The sequence below is a fragment of the Pogona vitticeps genome, chromosome 1 (genome assembly GCF_051106095.1).
Source record: "Pogona vitticeps strain Pit_001003342236 chromosome 1, PviZW2.1, whole genome shotgun sequence".
Classification (NCBI taxonomy): Eukaryota; Metazoa; Chordata; class Lepidosauria; order Squamata; family Agamidae; genus Pogona; species Pogona vitticeps.
This window is the reverse complement of record NC_135783.1, coordinates 179351892-179376858: the sequence shown is the minus strand read 5'-3', so window position 1 is coordinate 179376858 and position 24967 is coordinate 179351892. Positions and strand designations below refer to the sequence as shown.

At 39.6% G+C, this 24967-nt stretch overlaps 1 protein-coding gene across 4 annotated transcripts in view; it reads left to right on the top strand.

Moving 5' to 3' along the window:
- ADAM23 (ADAM metallopeptidase domain 23) overlaps nucleotides 1–24967 on the top strand; it is a 94922-nt gene that overhangs the window by 10862 nt on the left and 59093 nt on the right. For all 4 annotated transcript variants that reach the window (XM_020780735.3, XM_020780736.3, XM_020780737.3 and 1 more), the window contains exons 3-10: nucleotides 2095–2171; nucleotides 6513–6576; nucleotides 9271–9353; nucleotides 12113–12176; nucleotides 13911–13983; nucleotides 15686–15753; nucleotides 23236–23301; nucleotides 23847–23918. In XM_020780735.3, the coding sequence (XP_020636394.3) occupies nucleotides 2095–2171; nucleotides 6513–6576; nucleotides 9271–9353; nucleotides 12113–12176; nucleotides 13911–13983; nucleotides 15686–15753; nucleotides 23236–23301; nucleotides 23847–23918 (567 nt within the window). The remainder of the gene's footprint in view (nucleotides 1–2094; nucleotides 2172–6512; nucleotides 6577–9270; nucleotides 9354–12112; nucleotides 12177–13910; nucleotides 13984–15685; nucleotides 15754–23235; nucleotides 23302–23846; nucleotides 23919–24967) is intronic.

The window sequence follows — 24967 nt, the reverse complement described above, 5'->3', positions numbered from 1 at the left end:
CTCCCTCAACAGGTCATCATACAGGGCAACCAATGGCGTTTCTGTACCATGGCACTGCCTGAAGCCCCACTGAAACGGATCCAGGGCATCTGTTTCATCCAAAAGAGCCTGAAGCTAGTCAGGCTCTCCACCACCCTCTCCACCACTTTGCTGGTGAAAGAAACATTGGCAACGGGCCTATAATTGCCAATTTTGTTCGCTGCCAAGTTAGGTTTCTTTCTTATGGACCTAATGAGTGTCTCCTAGAGGGCAGGAGGAACTGATGGAGATTTTATTTTAGCATAATTGTCTCAGCTTATTAGAAAATACTCCCCCCACCCATATGCAAACATTCGGTTATTCATTTCAGAGATAAGATACAACCCAAGCCGATATTTTAATGGAGGCTTCACACTAGAGAGATATTACAAAATATTTTATTGATATTAGTGTAGGCTGCTATATGTATTATGTAATGCATTGTTTAAAGCATTTAGTTTTTTATTTATTTCTAAATTTTATTTAAAATATTTTTACTCCACCTTTCTCCTAAATGATGTCTTATTTTTACATCATTAAAAATAATATCAAAAGCTAAAAATAGTAAATTATTCAAATATTAAAATCAATTAGTAACATTGCATTTAAAATGTTAGGCAAAAGCATTACTAAAAACAGATTTAGAAGCAATAAAATACACACCATCATGTTTTGAAACTGCTCCTAGACAGTCAGTCAGTCGCTAAGGAAAAGCCTCCCTGAAGTGAAGGGTCTTCACCTGCTTGCCAAAGGACAGCAGAGATAGGGTCAGTCTGGCTACCTATAGGAGGAAGTTCCAGAGTCCAGGAGCAGCAACAGACAAGGCCTCCTTTGTCCCTATCAAGTGCACCTCTGAGGGTGGTGGTACCAAAAGAAAGACCTGATGATCTTAACACTCGGGCAGGCTCATAAAGGGAGACAGGGTTTTTGAGATAGCTTGAAGCCAGGCCATTTAGAGCTTTATAGGATAAAAAGCAAAACAAAAGCAAAGCAAAGCGTGCTGCTTATATACCACCCCATAGTGCTTCAAGCACTCTCTGAGCGGTTTACAAGTTAATTATGCAGGCTACGCATTGCCCCCCCCCCCCAGCGAGCTGGGTACTCATTTTACCGACCGCGGAAGGATAGAAGGCTGAGTCAACCTTGAGCTGGCTACCTGGGATTGAACCCCAGGTCGTGAGCACAGTTTGGGGGGGGGGGGTTATGCAATCCCTGTAACCAGCCCTACTTAACATTGGCTGCAGCATTTTCAATGATTTTCCAGGACACCGCCATGTACTGCACAGTACAGCTGGGATGTAAATAAGGCATCTGTCACTGTGGCCATATCAGACCTTTCCAGGAGTGGGCACAACTGCTGTGCAAAGGCACTCCTGGCCACCACTGAAACCTAGGTATCCAGGCTCAGAGATGAATCCAGAATCACACACACACACCCAAGCTGCATGCCTGTATTTTCAGAGGGAGTGTAACCCCATCTCATACAGGATGAATCCCTATTGTTTGATCTGCCTTTTGACTGACGAGGAGCACCTTTGTCTTGCCTGGATTAAGTTGCATTTTATTCTCCTTCATCCAGTCCTTTACGGACTTCAAACATGATCTAGAACTGAAATAGCTCACTTTGATTTTAATGAAAAGGAGAGGTAGAGCTATGTGTCATCCACATATTGGTGACTCCAGGCAATCTCTCCCAGTAGTTTCATGTAGCTGTTAAATATCATAGGAGACAGAACCCTGAGGCACACCGCAGGCCAATGGCTGGAGTGTCGAAGAGGAGCCCCCCCCCCAGCATCACCTTGAATATATTAGCTAGTTAAGTGCAGCAGATGTGTTTCTGTGATGTTACTTATTTATCTAGTGTTGTATATTTTTTATAGGATGTGATAAGTAAAATGTTAAAGTTAATTTAATATGGTAATAACTTTTTAATGCTTACAACGTGCCTTGAATCATGCTACGATGATTAAAAGTGTGTAAATGTCTTAATTAATAACTTGGCTTTTTATGAATAACTTGGCAAAATAACAACGTATCCTTTGTGTTTGCCCCACATTCTTTCCTTCTTGTCTTCAGGCTGTGCATCTGGCTCAGGCAAGTTTCCAGATTGAAGCCTTTGGCTCCTTGTTTATTCTTGACCTCTCACTGAATAAGTAAGTTTGTAGTCCTTCTTCTTTTGATTGTAGTAGTCCTGATGGATTTTAGATCTCAGAAATAACTGGGCTCTGAATTCATTTCCTGAAGGATTCTCTATGTTAGGCCACAAAGAAACAGTCCCTCCTCCTCCTGACGTTCATGCTAACAGGTTGTGCAAATAACATACAACAGTCCCTAAGAAACCAGACTGTAATTTCACTGTTCAAATCTAAACTGTAAAACTGCATTGAATCTGCAGTTATTTTCATTTTTAATATGCATGTCATGTTTGTTAGACTTCAATACTATACATTAGCATTTAAGGATCTTCTGGTGATGGAAAATTGCATTCCAGTGCAGGAAAACTCCACATTTTTGCTATGTATTATTTATGCCTATTCTGTATGCTCAACATTTATGTAATCTCTCACTGAGAAAAGTTACCTGATTGCAGTGGGTTAGCTGACTGCAGTGATACAGTACCTTACACTCTAGATATTGCAAGAAGTGCACCTATGCAATTGATTGCTACCCTTCTATTACCGAAACATATGGGTAAGGTAACTGCAGTGGTCGGATAGCAGGCATATAAGGATATGAAATACATGGAATGCTTTTCATGTAGGATATGAGGGGAAGAGATGTGAAGTGGGTGAGAAACAAGGAATGTTAAGGAAGAAAGTCTTCCTATGATGATAAATTTGTTCCACATTCCTCCTTAAAGATATGTAAAACAATATTTTATGCAATAAACTTTGCAAAACTTCTGAAACCAGAAGTGTGCCTTGTGATTGTGCACAGAGAGGGGAGACCTTAGAAGGGGGAAATACTTGAAATAATAGCAAAAAGCATTTGAGGTGTCCACTAGGATATCTTACTTTTAATTTTCACTACACTTACATTTTTCTAATTAAATATGAATTTAATGTAATAATGTTAAATACCAATACTTTAACTTTCTTGTAAGTTTCCATAAGGTGTGAGTCTAGTGAAATTTATATTTTAAAAGACACTGATATTTTTCGTTAACTGAGGATGTGGTTATGCTGTGTAAATGAATTGGAAGATGGATCAGGGTTTTTGAGGTCAGTTTACAGTCATGTGGTTTTTGAGTTGGTGTGTGTCTTCTTGGGAAAATGTCTAATCTATTTCTAAACAGTGTTATATATCAGTGAAGGGGCTGTCACGATTCCACGTGGCCCCTGATTGTTTCACCAAACTAGGAGCTCACACTATGTGCCCCTTCAGCTGTCACCAGTTGATTTCATCAACAATACCTATGATTAATAGTAGATATCCAGACCATATGTCATTTTAAAAGAACCAAATAGAAATTGTTTATTGATACAGGTGTTAACAGAACAAGCAATGCATTCTCAAAGGCTTTCATGGCCATGTTCTGATGGTTGTTATGGGTTTTTCGGGCTCGTTGGCTGTGTCCTGAAGGTTGGTTTTTTTTTTTTTGTTTTTTTTTTTTTTGGACTTGTATACCGCCCCATAGTGCTACAAGCACTCTCCGGGCGGTTTACAATTTAATTATACAGGCTACACATTGTCCCCCCAGCAAGCTGGGTACTCATTTTACCGACCTCGGAAGGATAGAAGGCTGAGTCAACCTTGATCCGGCTACCTGGGATTTGAACCCCAGGTCGTGAGCACAGTTTTAGCTGCAGTACAGCGTTTTAACCACTGCGCCACGAGGATCTTCTTCTTAATGTTTCGCCAGCCTCTGTGGCTGGTGTATTCAGAGCACAGGAGTCAGAACTCTGTCTGTGCTCTGGTGCAGTTTGTTTGGATAGTTGAGTATTTATAGCTGTGGGATCAGCTTTTGTCCTTTTCAGGAGATGGGTGATTGTGGTGATCAGCATTTTTTTTGTTATAGGTGTATTGTTGTGTTAAGGGGGAGAGATTATCTGTCACTGTGATTGATGGGTGTTGTTATCTGATCTTTTGTGTGCAGTGATCACCGGTCCTTGTCGCTGGGTAGAGTTCATTGACATTTTGCAGGCTGTGTTTTTCAGTGCTGGGCGCCAGGTTTTGTCGATTTTTAGACTTTCTTCTTTTCTGTTGAAGCTCTGCTGGTGTTTGTGCATTTCAATGGCTTCCCTGTGCAGTCTAATATAAAGATTGCTGGTGTTGTCCAGTACTTCTGCGTTTTGAAATAGAATTTCATGTCCAGTTTGTTTTAGGGCATGTTCAGCTGCTGCCGATTTTTCCAGTTGTTTTAGTCTGCAGTGTCTCTCATGTTCTTTGATTCTGGTGTAGATACTGCATTTTGTGGTTCCAATATATACCTGGCCACAACTGCAAGGTATCCGGTATACCCCTGCAGTGGTGAGGGGATCCCTTTTGTCCTTTCCTGACTGTAACATTTGTTGTATTTTTGTGGTGGGCTTGAATACTGTTTGTAGGTTGTGTTTTTTCAAACATTTCCCCATGCAATCCGTGACCCCTTTGATGTATGGCAGAAATATTTTATTTATGGGTGGCTGTTTTTACTGTTCAGTTTCGTATTGTTTTCTTGTTTTGATGGCTCTTGTGCTTTAATTTTTGGAGTAGCCATTTGCCTGTAGGGCCCAATCAGAACTCTCTGAATCTGAATCCATTAGTTATGTATGGAAATGAGAGCTGGATCCTAAAGAAGGCTGTCTGCCGAAGAATTAAAGCTTGTGAATTGTGGTGCTGGAGGAGACTCTTGAGAGTTCCCTGGACTGCAAGAACAAACCTGTCAATTCTGAAGGAAATCAACCCTGAGTGCTCACTGGAAGGACAGATCCTGAAGCTGAGGCTCCAGTACTTTGGCTATCTCATGAGAAGAGAAGGCTACCTGGAAAAGACCCTGATGTTGAGAAAGTGTGAAGACAAGAGGAAAAGGGGCCGACAGAGGATGAGATGGTTGGACAGTGTCATCGAAGCTACCAGCATGAATTTGACCAAACTCCAGGAGTCAATGGAAGACAGGAGGGCCTGCCATGCCCTTGTCCATGGGGTCACGAAGAGTCGGACACGACAACGACTAAACAACATGCTATATGTGGAACGTTCGCTATTAGCCACAGTTTTCAGTATCCATGGAGGGGCTTGGAACCAATCCTCAGCGGATATGGAGTCCTACTGTAGTAATTCCTTACCCATGTGGTTCATTCAAAGTAAATATACAGTGGTGCCTCGCTTAACGATTGCTTCGTATAACGAAAAATTCACTTAACGATGGCTTTTTTGGAGTGATCTTGTGCTTCACTTAACGATTTTCCCTATGGGCAATTTTCGCTTAACGATTTTGGGACCATGCTTCACTTAACGATGACAGTTTTAGGTCCCCTTGTTTCGCTTAACGTTTTTTTTTACAGCCCCGTTTTTGCTATTTTTAAAATATTCTAAAATGTTTAAAAATGTTTAAAATGCTTGGAATCGTTAGTGCACCTAATAAAACCTTCGTTAACTTAATTTGGCTTTGTTCTGAGTCTTTTTGAATTTTTTGTGAATTTTTCCCCCCATTGAAATAGGCTTCAATGCATTTCAATGGGTTTCGCTTAACGTTTTTTCCTATGGGGATTTTCGCTTAAGGATGGTAATCCGTTCCAATTGGAACGGATTATCCGGTTTTCAATGCATCTCTATGGGAAATGGTGTTTCGCTTAACAATGTTTCCACATAGCGATGTTTTTTTTTTGGAACCAATTAAAATCGTTAAGCGAGGCACCACTGTAGTTGTAGATGCAATTGAAAAACTAACAATTTCCTTTTTTGTTTTCTAAAGTAACTAAGGTACGTAGTTTAGAAATGCATCTAAATGGTACAAATGGATGGCCTGTGCTACAGAACACACATCTTTGCATTAAGATCTATGACAGAGTCTTGAGTTAACTCTTTAATAAAAAATTGAACTATGTGGTATTCCTTCATTTCCACCTAGTGAAGGCAGCTCCTTAACAATAAAGGTGTTACAAAATTTATAGTTACAGTGCAAAAGGAGTGAAATCATCACTTGTTAAGTTAGAAATCTTATAGAGTAAAACCGTGATTACTGGAAAAGGAATTAATTGTAAGAAACATGTTATTTGAAAGTAGTTACTTCTAAGCTCTGAGTAAAATAATTGATTTTGGTGTTCCATCAATAATTATGTAAAGTTAGAAAAAACAATGCCATAATTAAATAAACGTACTTATATGAATGTCCTAGAAGTCATTCAGGAAAAGTAACATACAAATACATTCAGATTTGAGATGATAATCAATGATTAAGATTAAAATCTTTATTTTACATTCTCAGTTCTTACATAAACTAGGATCACATGCACAGTCTTTAACATGACTGCTTGAGGAGTGATATTTATATGATCTTCATTTCTTTGTAGTGATTTATTATCCTCTGATTATGTGGAGATTCATTATGAGGATGGAAAACCACAATTTTCAAAGGTAACTTAATTTTTGCCCTTTTAGTTGAACAATGAAACCTCGTTAGCATATTCTACACTTATGTGGTTTTATTTGTTTATTTTTCTAGTTCATTTCAAAAAAAAAGCAGTACAGTTTTAATTTCGTGCACTGATGTGTGACTAGTGCTTGTCATTGCGAACACATACTGTATATAAAAGAGTCATTTACAAAAATAAGTGCATAGAAAAATAGTTTGTTATTATCTGTAAGAATATTGCAACAATGAAATATCATTCTTTTGGATATAATAAACTGTGGAATTTAAACAAGTCTTAAGAAGATAACTTTAAAACTTCATGTGAATTTGAACACATACAAACATTTTCTAAGAAGCAGAGAAATGGTCTGACAAAGCTGAGCACCTCACACAGAGACCCCTACATTTTGGAGAAAGTAGTTCTCTGCAACCAGGAGCTGCATATATTTTCATATAAGCTGAGGGAGGACAAATAATCTTAACATTTAAAAATAACTAGATTGCAGCATTATTATGATTCTAGAGCTATTATGATGAATATTTTGGCAGCTAATGACAGAAGGGAAGGAATTTTAATAGAGCTAGGTTCTGAAGTCACAATTAGGTAAAGGTAAAGGTTCCTCTTGACATTTAGTCCAGTCATGTCTGACTGTAGGGCACGGTGCTCATCCCTGTTTCTAAGCCATAGAGTCAGCGTTTTGTCCATAGACAATCTTCCATGGTCATGTGGCCGGCATGATTAGACACGGAATGCCATTACCTTCCCACTGAGGTGGTACCTATTTATCTACTCGCATTTTTACATGCTTTCGAACAGCTAGGTTGGCAGGAGCTGGGACAAGGGACGGGAGCTCACTCCGGCACATGGATTCAATCTTACAACTGCTGGTCTTTTGACCTTGCAGCACAGAGGCTTCTGCGGTTTAACCCGCAGTGCCACCATGTCTTTGAAGTCACTATTGCCTAAATTTAAAATATTGCATATATTTTACTTTAATATTTGGTAATTTTTAACAGATTTCAAAAATGTATCATCCTATTTTTGTAATATTAAAGCGAATAAGAGATTCCACACCCATTGCCTAAAAATAATAATTCATTCTGTTTTTCCTAATAGACTTTTTCATTCATTGTGGAAAGCGTGGATGATGCTGAATATTGTTAGTGTCTTGTGCTAAATGTGTTTGCATCAGTGTTAAATGTATATATAATATCATTACTTATGACAATCAACAACAGTAGAATCTACCATAAAAGGGAAGGCTGCTGCTTTCCATGTCCCCCAAAAACCTGCTCCAGAATGGCTGGAAAGCCCTTAGCAGTAGGGTATGTTTTCATTGCTGTAAAAGGCTGCAAGGGAGGGAGGCTTGAATTCCTGAATGTTACATTGGCTTAGGCTCCATGTATTTGAGAGTTGTTAAATAAATCTGTAATACATTTTGTTTTTAAAAAGCTATATTTAGTCATCTTATTAGTCATCTCACCAATTTGTGTTGAATAGAATTTACTGTTAAGACTAAATAGGATGAGAGGAGCTGAAATTATATATTCTACATGAGATGCATAACTTATATTCCTAAAACACACAATGAATTTATTAACCCACTGATTAAGGAAAGTATATTTCTTAGCTATTTAAGAAAGAAAGAAAGAAAGAAAGAAAGAAAGAAAGAGCTAGCTTCTCTCTCTCTGTCTCTCTTTGTAGACATTTTGAATGGAATACACTTAGAAACAATTTACTGTAAGAGGAGTATAGCATTTTTTTTCATTGTCTCTGTAACAAGCCTTTCAAAATGCATGGGACGCTGTGCAATCTTTCTGAAAGATCTTAAAGAGAGAAGATTCATTACCTTTTCCTGTATCCAAAGGTTAATTTTAATATTCCCCTTCTTTGTTCCTTTCTGACCATAGATAGTAGGTGCATAGAGGGACAGCTGGTTAATTTGCTGTCTCACTGCTTTTCTTGATAGTTTGGAAATTGTTGCTGTACCTTATCTTCACAGGAATTTTTTTTTTAGCAACTCTGTTTATGAACGTTTAAATTTTTATCTGTTGTTGCTTTAGAAAAATTAACTCACATATTAAATTTTAAATATAAATATAGCAATCTTAGATGGCTGAGAAAAGTATACTTCACAGTACAATTACAGACAAGATACAGTAGTTAAGTCAGATGAGTGAATTGCTCACTACACCACTCTATCAAAATGATTGTCTTCTTCAAAGACTACTACATGGAGAGTGGGAGGGGTGCTGGGAGGCCCTCACAATCTGACTGGATTGTTCTATATCCCCCCTGGAAGGAACAAGAGGCAAATTTTCTGATGCAATTTTTGAGGTTTTGGAGAGCGTGAGAGTGCTGATGTGGATAGAGTGCTGGGGAAGCACACGTTGCCTGGGTTACTTGACAGAGAGTCCCACTGTTGTAAGGCAGTTTACTCCCTAGTAAATAAAACACTAAATGAGTGTAGCATGTTTTATTTCATTTGGCAGAACTCATATGCTTCTTGTATTGGTAACCAAACTTCTGCCTTCAAAAGAAGCATACTAATAATTAACATAAGATTTTGGAGGGAAGGAGTCCTGTGTAGCTTTAAATATGATACACTAATGACAATTTACCTGTACATTTTGGGTATGTAGTGAATTATTTAAAACTGTATTGCAAAACTTTACATCTTTCTGTGAATCCTCAGGGAGGAGAGCACTGTTATTATCACGGAAATATCAGAGGTGTCAAGAATTCCAGAGCTGCACTTTCCACATGTAATGGGCTCCAGTAAGTATTACTGATAGGTATTTTACTAGGTGAGAGCCTGTGTAGTGTTATGGATAGACTTCTGGGCTAGGATGTGGGAGACCTGGATTCAAATCCTTTCACTGTCTTCCAGGTGTTTTCCCCTGCTCCTAAATCAAAAGTGAGCATAACTGGAGAAGAATGGCCTTGGTAGGAGCATGTAAAGAAAGGGATTAAGCATCATTCCCTACAATTCTCCATATTAAATGCCTATGTCTTCTGCGGTGGGAAATGCGGAGTTCATACTACGCATTTCATTAGATAATATCTCGTCTGATTCTTAGTGCGTCCAAACACAGGATAGTATTTTGCTCACATGTAGTCCTGCTTTTTTCATTCTTTGTAGGACTATAGTCTTAATTTAGGTAGAGAGGCGTAGATATAAGTGCCACTCTCCCCCCCCCCCAAATTTTTATTTTAACAAAAACATTCAAATTGAAAAACCTAACAACAAAAAAGAGTTATATAAAGCATTCTTCTCCCCACTTGGACCATTGAAGATATAATCATTTTTCCTCCCTCTATGACTTTGCCATTCAATTGCTTGCTTGCTTGAAGGCAGTGGCTACTCTTCATAGGATAAGATAAGGGAAAATTTCAAGGTGATTCTCTTTCGTGTTTACAGCAGCATTATACTTCCTATTTTTCACCAAATAATTCACATGCTGTGTTTGCCATTGTAAAGTATTTTGAACAACTGATGATATTAATGGATTACTCATGTTAGTTTTGTTAAGCTGAAGTGTCCACATTGGACTCCTAGGAGTAGTTTAAACAAGCTTAACTACTCCCAAATGTTCTATGCATCCAGCTTCGCACACTCTCTTGTGGTACCACACAATCTTCTATGGTATCTAAGGTGGTTTAAATGCTGTCTACAACTGCATACTAGTTTTCAGAGACTGCTAAAACTATTTTTAGGTTTGAGCATCATGGACATCTTCTATAGAATGTCTTATCTGAAGCTGAGTGCATAAGAGGCAGAGAGGCTTGGAGGAAGCAACATTCAAGCTCATTGATTCCTTCCATTGCAGACTGGAAACTGCATGAGTATTGACGAGTATTTCCGAAACCCTTTTTCTCAGTGATAACCATTAATTTATTTAAGAAATGAAGTATTTTTTCCAGTGGAATTCTTAGTTCATAGAAATAGAAAGAGTATGATTACACAGTGGGAAAAATTGAATAAACTTGCTGTAGTCTCATTGGAAAGTCTGGTTTCTCTGGGTTGATGCGCTTCAGCCTGCCACACAGAAAATAGTAAGCAGAAAATAGTAAGGAAGTTGGCACTCATCCTTGTGTGCAGCTTGTTAAAGGAGCTCTGCTGTGGCTATCCAGATTTGCCAGAGGCACAGTAACAGAGCTCCTTTAGCAAGCTGGAAACAAGGCTGATTAATAACTTATTTCTTTCTCTTTGCTAATTCCTTGTTCTTTCCCCCCTACCCTTTGGTCATCTACCTATCTTAGCACTAGTGCAGCAAGCCTTTAAAAGAAAAAAAAAGAAGGGAAGGGGAAAACAAGCAGGCTCTGGCACCAGGTTTGAGGAGAGAGAGGATTCAGACAGCAACCAGTTTCCCTTCTGCTCTGCTTCTTTCACTACCTCTGTAGTCAGGTGCAGTGGTTTTGGATCGAAAGGCTACAAATGCCTCCACATTGGCTTTGTGAACTCACATCGCCTGAACCAATGTGAATGCATTTGCTCTCAAAAAAGTAGAATATCCAGTGGCAACCTCCCCCACAAAGAATTTTGAGAGAGCAGGACTCCAGGCTGATTTGCATTGACTTGTGTCACATAGTCGATGGAAAATAATGACCTTCCCAATCCCAGAACATTTCCTTATTTGTTTATATAGTCACCCCCTAACTTGCAGAAAATTTTGATCACGGAGCTCATCAGTGAGGCTGTTTTTAAATTTCTGAATACAGTTTGAACAGTGGAATCATGGAATCATCTTATGTTAGTGGGGCAATGAGCTAGACTAGATGGGCTGATTCACCAACGGCAGTTCTTCGTTTTTAGAACAGTTTTCTTGGAAATCTTTAATTTGCTTCAGTTGGGCGTGCTCAGAACTCACTCATAATATTTTCAACAAAATGTAACCCTTTTTGATAAAGTGAAATGAGCTGTTTATTTATACGGGGGAAGGTTTGGAATTTTTAGAGATCATGGAGGGTTAGTTTCCCTGTACGTTAATGGCGCATGCTGCTTGATTCAAATTATGAGTCCAAGTCTCTTTTACCCAGTAAGTGCCATCAAGAAAAAGACAGATTTGCAAATAGAACATGAATGTACTCAGCTCGTCCCTTACTGTCATAATTCATTATTTTTCATTTTCCTTTGCACCCCTCCTCCTAAATATTCCATGATTGTTTTAAAAAATAATTGACCGTAAATGATGCAGAGACCATTTTTTTATTGTGCCCTTAGCTTTTTGAACCATTTCATTGTGTGAATGTACCAGTCTGTAAGTGCATATCCGTATGACTAATAAATTGTGAATAATTTCTTGTTGGTACCCAATGTGGAATAGTGGATAGAGTGATAAGAGTAGGACTCGGGAGATACAGGTTCAAATCCCGGATTGAACATTGAAACTCACTGGTGCATTTGGCATTTGTTAAGCCACTCCTTAAATATTTCAGTTAGGGTAACTGTAAATCAAATGCAATATGATGGCACGTGTTACACAATTTCTTTGAATTTGTAGTGGTCCTAAATACTTGTTTCCTTTTTGTTTTAGTGGTATGTTTGAGGATGACCGTTATGTGTACTTGATAGAACCGTTGGAGTTGATTCATAGTATGGTAAGTTCATGACTAAATAGATAACTCTTCCTTTGCTTTTTGGGGAAAACGCGAAGAATATTTACTAAACTTTTTATTCTCATAAATTTAGGCTGTGTTGACATTATGAACAAATGGTATAACTTAGGCAAGATAACATAATTTGTGCTAGATATGCACTTTCCATAAACATTACTATATTGACAACACCAAAAAGCAAAAACCTAGCCCTTTGCAGGGTAAGAAGTTTTGCAATTCCTTGTCCTCATTTACAAAGATAGGAAAAACAAATATTTACATTTTTATTTGTTACAGGCATATATAAACAGGGGAAGAAATTAATATATATTATGCTGATGTCTCATATATTAGCCTGTTTTTATTTACTGTCCACAATACTGAAATGACATACGGTCTTAATATAACAAGGTTCAGTCATTCAATAAAATAGCTCAATTTGTCAAGTGTTTGGATGGTGAATCTGTAGTCTTAAAGGCATACTGTCAAAGGCTACAGTAAAATGCTAGCCTTTTGAAATTAGTTGATGAAACTTCCCAGCTGAATTCAGTTTAACAACCGACATGAATTGGGTACTCTGTTAATTGTTTCTTCACAGTTTTCAGTTAGTGCTAAACAAGGGAAGATTTCTGTTAAACTACGTACTATTCCTAGAAATATTGGCCAGGATCCAGAAAACACCCTCAAACAGAAATAAACTGTGTGTACAGCCAGAACTCTCCTTTCTGTTTCCCCCCCAGCATTTCCTGTTGCTGAAAAATAGTTTTTGCTCTTGTGTTTGAAAATCTGCTTCTAAACTTATACTTTAAAAAATGTTGTATGCCACTTTCTCTCTGTGTAAACAGATTTGAAAAGCACATATAAAATAAACATAATGAAAAGACATTTCATGACATTTTGAGGTGCACAGTTTCCATTACTCACATAAGTCAAAACAACAAACATAAATATGCCAAATATTTATTTGCACCAAAATTCAGAAGTCTAATGCAAACAATACTGAACTTGAAATATATAAAAGAGTGATACAGATATACATATGTTATTATGGTAGAAATACATTCAAATTAGCAGCAGAAGGAAAATAAATGTGAAAGTAAAGAATAGGGAAATATGACTATTGTTACACAGTAAGTGGTAACATTTCTGGACTCTCTTAGTACTTACTGGCAAGGTTCCTTTTTATACTTTTTTGATGTATGTGTATAGACACACACACACACACACACACACACACACGTTCTTTTGTATACATCTGTCCAAATTAAACTTATATTGCTATCATTTTCATTTAGTGTGCTTTTACTTACAATTCTTAAGACGATACACTTGCATATCTCGCTATCCTCTTCTCTACCCTATGTAGATTATGTTGATTTGTTAGATTGAGGTTTTCATCGAGGGTTCATTTTTGTGGATGCTTTTGCCCAGAAAATCGAATATACGATTTCTGGAAAGACAGTAGTGTTCCTTCTTACCTCTGCAGGAAAAACCAGATTTAGGTTTGGCTTTTTAGACAAGTATAATAAGAGGTTTTCTAGACTTAAATACTGTATCACATAACATGATATTTCACATTTGGATTAATTTGTTAATGTATGATAAATCCAAATGATTTGTACTATGAAGCTTCATGTGTCCAAACCAATGAAAACTATTTCAGATATTAGAATGCCTTGTGCTCCAATTCGTACTAATATGATAGACTTGTTTGTCTTTCTCTCTCTTTTTTTACAGAGCAGTACAGGTAGGCCACATGTCATTCAGAAAACTTTAGGAGCAAATATCTCCAAGCAATGGGAAGATACTGGTAGGACACTGGTTACATTATATTATGATAATAACTCAATGTTTAATCTTTAAAAATAATTTTGTAAATTTTAAAGTGAAACATTCTGCTTTGATAATTATCAGTACAACTTGCAAACATTTTATTGGAATAATACTAACAAGCACGTCCACTTTTATTCAATAGAAATTATCAGTATGGTAGGTAAATCAGCTTCACCTTGGCTGGATAGTACCATATTTAATGTGCCCCATCTCTCAACTAAGAAATTATGAAATCTGCACTTGTTCAGTACTTTTCTTACTTCTCTCTGCTCTCAAATGGAAAGCCTGCCCATGGCTGAATTATGTCTAAAGGTTGTGTCAGTGGTACTGTCACGATGGTTAAAGTTACCAAGTGGACTTCAACACATGATTAAAGCATGTATTGGTTAGTGTTAGCCAGGACTGGCATTAGCCTTGTGGCTGAAGGTCCTTGAATGTGGAGACCATCATTTTGGCTTTCATTGTTGAACAGATGTACCTGGCAATTTATATGAATATGCAGAAGTTTGTGAAGTAAGGCTGGAGGCAGATCTTTCCTATCTTCCTGAAGTCCCATGCATTCTATTAATGCATTCTGGGGTGAGCTGTTTGTTAAAAGTACCATGGAGTAGGAGCAGCCCTGATATCTGAAATCAAATGTGTTTTCTGCTCTGCTCTGACGTTACTTGAAGGAAGATGCTTTAATAGAGGACTGTACTTTGCTGCCACTGCTGAGACAACACTGACAGTCTGCAGCAGTGGCTAATGTTAGAATATATGAGGCTTCTGCGGTTGTTATCTGGTATGGTCAGAGAACACAGAGAAAAAGTCTGTTGGTTCCAGGGTGAAAGATATACATATGAATGGCTCTAATTACTGAAAATATAGTTAATGTTGGAATTTGGTTCCTTTTAGTGCAGAGAAAACTGTGGAGAAATCTGCCCATTCTCATCCTTTCCCTTAGTGCACTTCACTCCCTCTCCTCCATTGTGCGCTCAGGTACTCGCCAACTGCAGCAGGCTTCCCTCCTCTGCCTTCTTCATGTAATTGTCCACTCTGACGAGGAGGTAGTGGTGGTGAGTCTTCCTGAAAGGCTCAGGAGATTGTGGGTTTTGCTATTCATTGAGCTATATATAGGGAACCATCAAAGAAATATACTACCCACAATATTCTAAGCCTCCCAAGGATCACTGAGGCAGGAAGTAGGTCCCAGAGAGCCCACTGTCCTACTCAGCTGGGCAGCACAGCACTGGCGGAGGGCAAAAGAAGGCCCAGAGCAAGTAAGGTAGATGCTGGGGACCATAAAGGGAGGAGGTGGGATGGGAAACCCATGAAGGGGGTTTTCTATGTAGCCGAACAACACAGAAAGCCCCCTTTCATTCTGATATGTACCCAAACCCTGGGAACCAACAAACTGGTTCATTTTTAAAAAAAAAAAATCATCATGGTTCACGGACACTGACAAACCATGAACTATCACAAACTGCCATTGTGCCAGTTTGTGCCTATCTCTAATGGCTTCCATAAGAGAAAAGAAATACGTATATGTTTTATGGGATTAGGCAGTACCAATGAAGGGCAATGAGAAGAGAGAGACTCTTAGACACACATATTAACCCAATGTATTTCATTTGATAAAGATAAGATACTGCTGTGCCATGAAACTGTAACTTCTCTACTATTGCTTTTATCTTCTGTAGATACTGACTCTACTTCTGAATGGCCCTTCTTGTCTGAGTTGCAGTGGCTAAGAAGGAGAAGGAGGGCTGTGAGTGTTACGATGTCAGTGATCCTGCGCCAGATCACAAGATATTTGCTTTTAAAATACATGGGAAAACTGTGTTAAAAGTAATTTTTCATACATTCAGTTCACATGCTGAACAGATTTGTACTGTGATTTTCACTGCCATGCAGTGACCATGGATAGGGAAAAATCTGATTAACCTCATCAATGTTTTCATCACTTCAAATAGAAAAGTGGCGATAGTTCACCTTGGATGTATAAATGTATTTAAAATGGTGACACAGAAAAAAAATATTTAGTTGCTGAAAAAGAACAGAATGTTATATTCATTAAAAAAGTAAAAAATCTTTATGGACCAAAAAAAAAAGAATAGGAATACTGAAGAATGAATATTTGAGGGCAGAGGAAGGAATATTATACAACAAGTATTATGCAGAGTGAGGTGGGAGGAGAGAATACTGGAACTCTGAATGGAACTGCTTCTGTCATGAGAATGAAACTGTTGGATCCAGTCTCTAGTTTTCAGTTGAGCATTAGTTTCACTAGATCTTATTTCATTTTGTTGTGTGGTAGAACAAAATCACAAGTCAAATTAGGGACAATGTTTTGGAAGCTCTATTCACTTGATGCATAACAACATATTGGAAAATATTAAAATGTTTAAGTATGTACTAATTTAAAAGAAGTTATTAAGTACATGAAGAGAGCACAACTCTCCAAAACTTCAAAATTGCATCTAATAATGGGCACATACTAGAGATGGGGGTATTTGTATTTGTGTACGAATATCCCTGCACAGGTGGCGTTAACAAGGATCCAGCCCCCATTGGGTGGACAGTCCACTCACCAATCCACCATGGACGTGGACGGTGCGATTCTACCAATGGCTCCACAGCAGACGAGCCGCTCGCCACTCTTTGACCTTGCAGTGAGGCTTGTCCTCCTGCCGGGACTGGCGAGCGGATTGCGCACTGCAGAGCCATTGGTAGAATTGTGCCGTCTGTGGCGGATCAGTGAGTGGACCGTCCGGCCCCATGGGGCTGGACCCTCGTTAATGCCACCTTTGTGGGGATATTAGTATTTCTATACAAATACCCCAATCTCTAGTATGTACAGTACTAATTGGAATCCTCTTGTTTTTTGTGTGAGGTTTGCTTAACTTGCCAGATCCAGTTTACCCAATTGGTGAGGTACTGGGATGCATCCCAACCACATAATCAGTCATGTGACCAGGCATGTTACTAAGACATACCAGGCCAGTGCTTCATCAGTTATGCAAGTAGAGCATACCTTTACACAAACATAAATAGAAATCTAGACACTATTTCTTAGAAATAGGAAAAGAAAGAAGATACCTTTTCCATTTGCGGGATTTTTCCTAGGAGCAAAGGAATTTTCTGGTATAAGATTACTAAGGCAACAGAAAATAAATATGTTTTCAACAGACTCATTAATCTTGCCATTAACTTAAATATGTTTTGCTCAGATACTGTGGATTGAATTTATTATTTCATCCTGAGCAAAGTACTGAATAGCAAGGGTCCCAGCACTAGCTGGATGAAAACATTAAATGAATGAATATATTGTCATATATTATAACTTATTATTTCCATTGGAATGAAAGAAGGATGGTTGCTCATTCATTTATTTTACTTATATCCCACCTTTGCTCTAACTTGGCAGTCAAGACCAGATAGTCTCCCATCCAGCACTGTTTAGATCAGCTTAGTTCATCATGTATCATGTGCCTTCAGATAATTGAATGTTTGTTCAAAAGTGTATATTTTTGGTAGAAAAGAATTTTATGCTTATTAAAGTTCTCTTTGATTCTTGTACAGTGGTGCCTTGACTTAAGAAGTTAAATTTAAGTCAAAGCTAAATACAGGGGTACCTTGACTTAAGAACTTAATCCGTATTGGAATGGCGTTCATAAGTCAAAACGTTTGTAAGTCAAAGCACCATTTCCCATGAAATGCATGGGAACAGGATTAATCCATTCCAGCATTTTAAAAAAATACAAAAAAATAAAAATAAAACATAACCCCACCAGCCTAATCCCACACTGCAAAAGCCACCCAAAATGGAATAAAGCAGCACCTTACCTCACCATGAAGCCTCCCCGGAAACCTCCCAGCTATGCTCAGCCTCCCGGGCTCCACTGCTGCCAACACCGCCATCAGCGGGAGGCCTCCTTGGCTTCCACGGCTGCTGCCTGGGCTCCTCTGCTGCCAAAACCACCACCGCCCCGCCTGGGTTCTGCCACCGCTACCTGGCCGGGATGGATCCTCGCCTCCCAGCCAGGCTCTGGCTCCTGACATTAGGTCCGTCCGCACTGCTTGCTTCCCGGCCAGGCTCTGCCTCCCGGAGTCCAGCTGGGAAGTGGGAAGTGCAGACTGACCCCGCGGTGGTTGGCAGGAGCCTGGGAAATTCAAATGGGCTCTCCGCTGGGCTCTCCTGGCGCTGGCTCTGCCACCGCTGCTCGCTTCCCAGCCAGGCAGTAGGGACGGAGTCAACGCCGGGAGGCAGAGCCCAGCCAGGAAGCCATTTGAATTTCCCGGGCTGCCTCCCGGTGCTGGGTCCATCCCCGCTGCTCGCTTCTTAGCCGGGCTGTGCCTCTCGGAGTCCGACCGGGAAGCGAGCAGTGGGGACAGAGCCAGTGCCAGGAGCCCGAGCCTGACTGGGATAGGTCCTCGCCTCCCTGCCAGATGCCCACTGCCACTGCCGCATGCCTAACTGTTGGGGCAAAAGAGCTACAAAGAAGCAGCCTCTTTGCCACCAACAGTTAATATATTTGAATTCCCCGCCCCTTTTCCCTGCCTTTTTTCCATTCGTAAGTCAAAGCTCCGTTTGCAAGTCAAAGCAAATTTTTACCAACGGAGCTCTTCGTAAGGCAAAATGTACATAGGTCAAGGTGTTCGTAAGTCAAGGCACCACTGTATATGCAAATACTCACTAGATCCTGCATAGATACAACAGTTTTGTACTAGGATAGACATCCATGGATACAAATGCTGATTGTGAGGGGCATATGGCATGTCTTGGGCCCAATCATATAGCAGTGAGAGGATATTCTTCATGGTTTTTGAATGGTTATACCACTAATTGGTTATAGGAGCTCCCTGCTCCAGTGGGACAATTTGCTGGAAATGGCTGGCAATTTTCAAGCCAGAGTGAAAGTCACTTGACTATAGTTATTTTTCAAAATAAATAGGTAAGAATGATTTATTTTCCCTTTTTCATCTAGCTGCTGTTTCAGAAGGTGGCTTTTCTGTTTAAAGCATCCCTACTGAATGTATTCCCAGGAGCATGTTGGCCTAGGAATAAGACAGGGCTGTTCTGAAGAGCCAAGGTGCTGCTTGAAGCAATGGCAAGACTTTAAAAGAATTTTAAAAGTGTTATTATTTTCCCACTCTCCCAGTTTGATTCTAGGGAGGGTTTGGTCTACTTCCAGCCCCTCTGGAAGGGAGAGAGAAAAAACTAGATTGGTTATCCCCAGGACTAGTTTTCATCAGGTATTACCAGCAAACACTGACAGGCAGTTGTGGTCTTAGTCAGACATCATTCCCAGTTTTGTTAACTAAATTCCCTTTAACCAGAGATCCTAGAGATTAAAGGTGGGATTTTTTAAAGAAGTATTGTTGCAGAGTTTTGAGTTTTGGCTAAAAACTGCACAGCAGGTGTTCATGGACTTACAGAGCAGAATTAGCTTCAAGTCTCCCCAGAGTAGACCACCCCTTATTGTCTCATCAACTGGGACATGCAGCCTCAACAACTCACTATGAAACATTGGTAGGAGAAAAAAATAAATTTTTTTAGTCTCAGTTGTATAGATCAAACAGCATTGTTGTTGTTGTTTAGTCGTTAAATCGGGTCTGACTCTTTGTGACCCCAGAGCACGCCAGGCCCTCCTGTCTTCCACTGCCTCCCAGAGTTGGGTCAAATCCATGTTGGTAGCTTCGATGGCACTGTCCAGCCATCTTGTCCTCTGTTGTCTCCTTCTCCTCTTGCCTCCACATTTTCTCAACATTAGAGTCTTTTTCCAGGGAGTCTTCTCTTCTCATGAGATGGCCAAAGTATTGGAGCCTCACCTTCAGGATCTGTCCTTTCAGTGAGCACTCGGGGTTGATTTCCTTCAGAATGGATAGGTTTGTTCTCCTTGTAGTCCAGGGGACTCTCAAGAGTCTCCTCCAGCACCACAATTTAAAAGCATTAATTCTTCAGTGGTCAACCTTCTTTATGGTCCAGCTCTCACTTCCATACATCGCTACTTGAAAAACCATAACTTTGACTATGCAGACCTTTGTCAGCAAGGTGATGTTTGTCATGGCTTTCCTCCCAAGAAGCAGGCGCCTTTTAATTTCGTGGCTGCTGTCACCATCTGCAGTGATCATGGAGTCCAAAAAAGTAAAATCTGTCACTGCCTCCATATCTTCCCCTTCTATTTACCAGTGATGGGACCAGTGGCCATGATCTTAGTTTTGTTTTTTTATGTTGAGCTTCAGACCATTTTTGTTGCTCTCCTCTTTCACCCTCATTAAGAGGTTCTTTAACTCCTCCTCACTTTCTGCCATCAGAGTGGTATCATCTGCATATGTGAAGTTCTTGATATTTCCCATTTCTTTAAGAACTTGCCATAGTTAGCTGTGGTCCACACAGTCAAAGGCTTTTGCATAGTCAATGAAGCAGAAGTAGATATTTTTCTGGAACTCTCTGGCTTTCTCCATAATCCAGCACATGTTAGCAATTTTGTCTCTAGTTCCTTTGCCCCTTCGAAATCCAGCTTGTACTTCTGGGAGTTCTCAGTCCACATACTGCTGAAGCCTACCTTGTAGGATTTTGGGCATAACCTTGCCAGCGTGTGAAATGAGTGCAATGGTACGGTAGTTGGAGCATTCTTTGGTACTGCCCTTCTTTGGGATTGGGATGTAGACTGATCTTTTCCAGTCCTCTGGCCACTGCTGAGTTTTCCAAACTTGCTGGCATATTGAATGTAGCACTTTAACAGCATCATCTTTTAAGATTTTAAATAGTTCCACTGGAATGCCGTCACCTCCACAGGCCTTGTTGTTAGACAAGCTTTTTAAGGCTGACTTGACTTCACTCTCCAGGATGCCTGGCTCAAGGTCAGCAACCACACAATCTGGCTTGTCTGGGACATCCAGATCTTTCTGGTCTAATCTCTCTGTGTATTCTTGCCACCTCTTCTTGATGTCTTCTGCTTCCTTAGGTCCCTACCATTTTCATCCTTTTATCATGTCAATCTTTGCAGAAAATGTTCCTTTAATATTTCCAATTTTCTTGAACAGATTTCTGATTTTTCCCTTTCTCTTATTTTCCTCTGTATCTTTGCACTGTTCATTTAAGAAGGCCCGCTTATCTCTCCTTGCTATTCCTTGGAAGTCTGCATTCAATTTTCTGTAACTTTCCCTATCTCCCTTGCATTTTGTTTCCCTTCTCTTTTCTGCTATTTGTAAGGCCTTGTTGGACAGTCACTTTGCCTTCTTGCATTTCCTTTTCTTCAGATGGTTTTTGTTGCTGCCTCCTGTACAATGGTACGAGCCTCCATCCATAGTTCTTCAGGCACTCTGTCCACCAAATCTAGTTCCTTAAATCATTTCTTCACTTCCACTGTGTATTCATAAGGAATTTGGTTTAGATTAAACCTGACTAGCCCCGTGGTTTTTCCTACTTTCTTCAGTTTAAGCTTGAGTTTTGCTATAAGAAGCTGATAATGAGAGCCACAATCAGCTCCAGGTCTTGTTTTTTGTTGACTGTATAGAGCTTCTCCATCTTTGGCTGCAGCGAACATAATCAATCTGATTTCGGTCTTGCCCATCTGGCAATGTCCATGTGTAGAGTCACCTCAAATGTAGAATACTCCAACTACCGTACAATTGTGTTGTTGGAAAAGTGTGATGACCAGCTTGTTCTCATGACAAAACTCTATTAGCCTTTGCCCTGCTTCATTCTGAACTCCAAGGCCAAACTTACCTGTTGTTCCTTTTATCTTATGACTCCCTGCTTTAGCATTCCAATCGCCTATAATGAGAAGAACCACTGTCTTTGGTGTCAGTTCTAGAAGGTGTTGTAAGTCTTCGTAGAATTGGTCAATTTCAGCCTCTTCAGCATTGGTGGTTGGTGCATAAACCTGGATGACTGTGATGTTGAAAGGTCTGCCTTGGATTTGTCTTGAAATCATCCTATCTAGCTTTTCCCACTCTTTTTGTTGACTATGAGGGCTACTCCATTTCTCTTACAGGGTCATCTGAATTGAATTCGCCCATTCCCATCCATTTTAGTTCACTGACGCCAAGGATGTCAATGTTTATTCTTGCCATCTCCTGTTTGACCACATCCAGCTTCCCAAGGTTCATAGATCTTACATTCCAGGTTCCTATGCAGTATTTTTCTTTGCAGCATCGGACTTTTCTTTCACTTCCAGGCGTGTCCACAGCGAGCGTCCTTTCTGCTTTGGCACAACCACTTCATTAGCTCTGGAGCTACTTGTCCTTGTCCTCCGCTCTTCCTCAGTAACATTGTTGGACGCCTTCCGACCTGAGGGGCTCATCTTCCAGTGTCATATCTTTTAGCCTTTTGTTTTTCTCCATGGAATTTTCTTGGCAAAGATACTGGAATGGCTTGCCAGTTCCTGCTCCAGGTGGATCGCGTTTAGTCAGAATTCTCCACTATGACCTGTCCGTCTTGGGTGTCCCTGCATGGAATAGCCCATAGCTTCTCTGAATTACTCAAACCCCTTCGCCACAACAAGGCAGCAATCCGTGAAGGAGTCAAACAGCATACTGTACAAAATGATTGCTTATAGCAGCGTATCTCAATAGACTCACAGTCTGCTTCTAGAAGACTCCTGTAAATTCACACACAGCTAACTGCATAACTGCTAGTGGACTAAAGAGAGAGGGGAAAAGAAACTTAAGCAGAGAGGCATTGCTCTCTTTTAAATCAAAGGCAGGAGTATAGTTATTTTGGTTACTGCTGGATTGATTGACAGCCACCTGAGCCCAGAAAAGTCCCTCCCAGCCAAACCTTCTAGAGCAGTGGTGTCGAACTGTGGCCCTCCAGATGTTCTTGGCCTTCAACTCCCAGAAATCCTGGCCAGCAGAGGTGGTGGTGAAGGCTTCTGGGAGTTGAAGTCCAAGAACATCTGGAGGGCCACAGTTCGACACCACTGTTCTAGAGGCAGCATACAAGGCTGAAATAACTTCACCAAGTATATCCTCCACTACTAAGTGTCCCTCCATCCTGCTTATAATGTAAATTCTGGCATAGGCCATAAATATAACTTTTAATACAAAAAAAGGAGGAATAAGTGAAAAAGAAATCGCCAATGATATGAATAAACTGTAGTTAGAGATACTGTCGTGAAAATGTACAGTCCGTTTGTCGCAACCAAGAGCGGTGTTAAATTTTTGCTTAAGTGAAATCAGGTTTAGATAGTGTCTCATGGCTCGTGATAAAGCAACTGACTTAATGTTGTTAATCTTACAGGCATCACGTGGCATATTTGAAGAAATGAAGTACCTTGAACTTATGATTGTTAATGACTATAAAATGGTGAGTTCATTGATTTCAGCAAACCTCTTATCAAATGATCACATATAGAATATATTCTGCTTTTGCAACAATCAACTGCTATTCATGTTATTTGTTGGTACAATGTAGTGTTTTAATCCAGTTAATGTTCCGTAGAATTTGTCTTGTCCCAAATGCATGAAATTGTACAGAGAATTTGGAATCTAAATTACAGTATTGGGAGATTCTAAGGGCTCTAGTGAGAATGGTTAAGAAAGGCAGCATTCAGAGTGAGCTACAGAACAGGGGCTTATGATGAACGGTTTTAAAAGTTACATCACTTTTTAAAATGGAACTGGTGCGAAAATGTTTCAAATGGCCTTTTTATAGTAGGTTTTACTCTGTTTTGTGCAACTAACCATCATGGGGGGGGGGGGAAGGTTGTAGCCTATACAAATGTTAGCAATTAAAAGAAAAATATTACTGGCAGAGCGGCTGCTTGCTATTAGTAGCAGAACTGCTGTATTGCTAGGAGAAAACAGCAAATAGCAAATATCTCATATTAGGACTTAATATTTTTCTTTTAGTTCAAAAAACATCGCTCGTCCTACGCTTATACGAATAATTTTGCAAAATCCGTGGTAAACCTTGTTGATGCGGTGAGTATTGCCATAATTAATTCAATGAATGGTAAATGAGTAAATATTGGACTTGACAGACACTAAGAAGAACATAAAGGTGGTAGTGGATGATAATTTGAAAGTGTTTTTAGGATATGAACAACATTTAAAAATTGGAAGCAAGAACTAATCCAATAATAACAGAATTCTAATAATGCCAGTCCTTACGATGTAGTCAAAACAGCACCATTTGCACATACACAACAAAATCACCAACTTGGGGAAGTTCTGTGCTTTGAAGAAGTATAAAATACTTTTTTAAAAATGTAAAGTTTGTAACTTTTTAAAATGTAATTTTAAAATCTTTTAAACGTACTTCTCCAATGAAAATGCAAAATTTGTAGTTTTAATTTCACTGCATAAATCATAATTAAACTCTACTTCACAAAATACTTAATTTTCTAATTTTAAAAAGACATGCTTAGTCAGGGTGTGACAACACAGTGAGGGAAATGCAAATCCACTCACATTAATTCATTATAAAGTTGCACCAAGGAATTTTGATGTGTGCTATTTAAGTAGGCACACAGAAAAAAGGAGAAAGCCTCTTTTTTGCTGTTTTCCTGCTGTTCTGTTTATAGCCCGGGAGGTGGTGCCTTTACAACAAACTGTCTTATGAATAGTAAAAAGGCTTCCTACTTAAATTTTCTCATCTAATTATCATCTGTGCGTGTGCGTGTGTGCGCGTGCATGTGCGTGCGTGCGTGCGTGCGTGCGTGCGTGCGTGTGTGTGTGTGTGTGTGTGTGTGTGTGTGTGTGTGTGTGTGTGTGTATAAAACACCTCTCATCCATGGAGAAAAGCTCCATTCTTAACTTGTAAAACAAAATGAGAAACCAGGAGTGTTGCCCTGCAGAGGACAGCTATATAAAAAAGTGTATTTGCTCCTCATAAGTGTGTTGTGGTGCTGCTTGTGTGTATGCATGTGCACGCATGTGTTCATGGGCGTGTTCATGACTTGTTCTTCCTCATTAGGCAAGGGAGAATAGTCATTGTCAATGCACCAGTTTATGTATGTGCGCATGTGCTC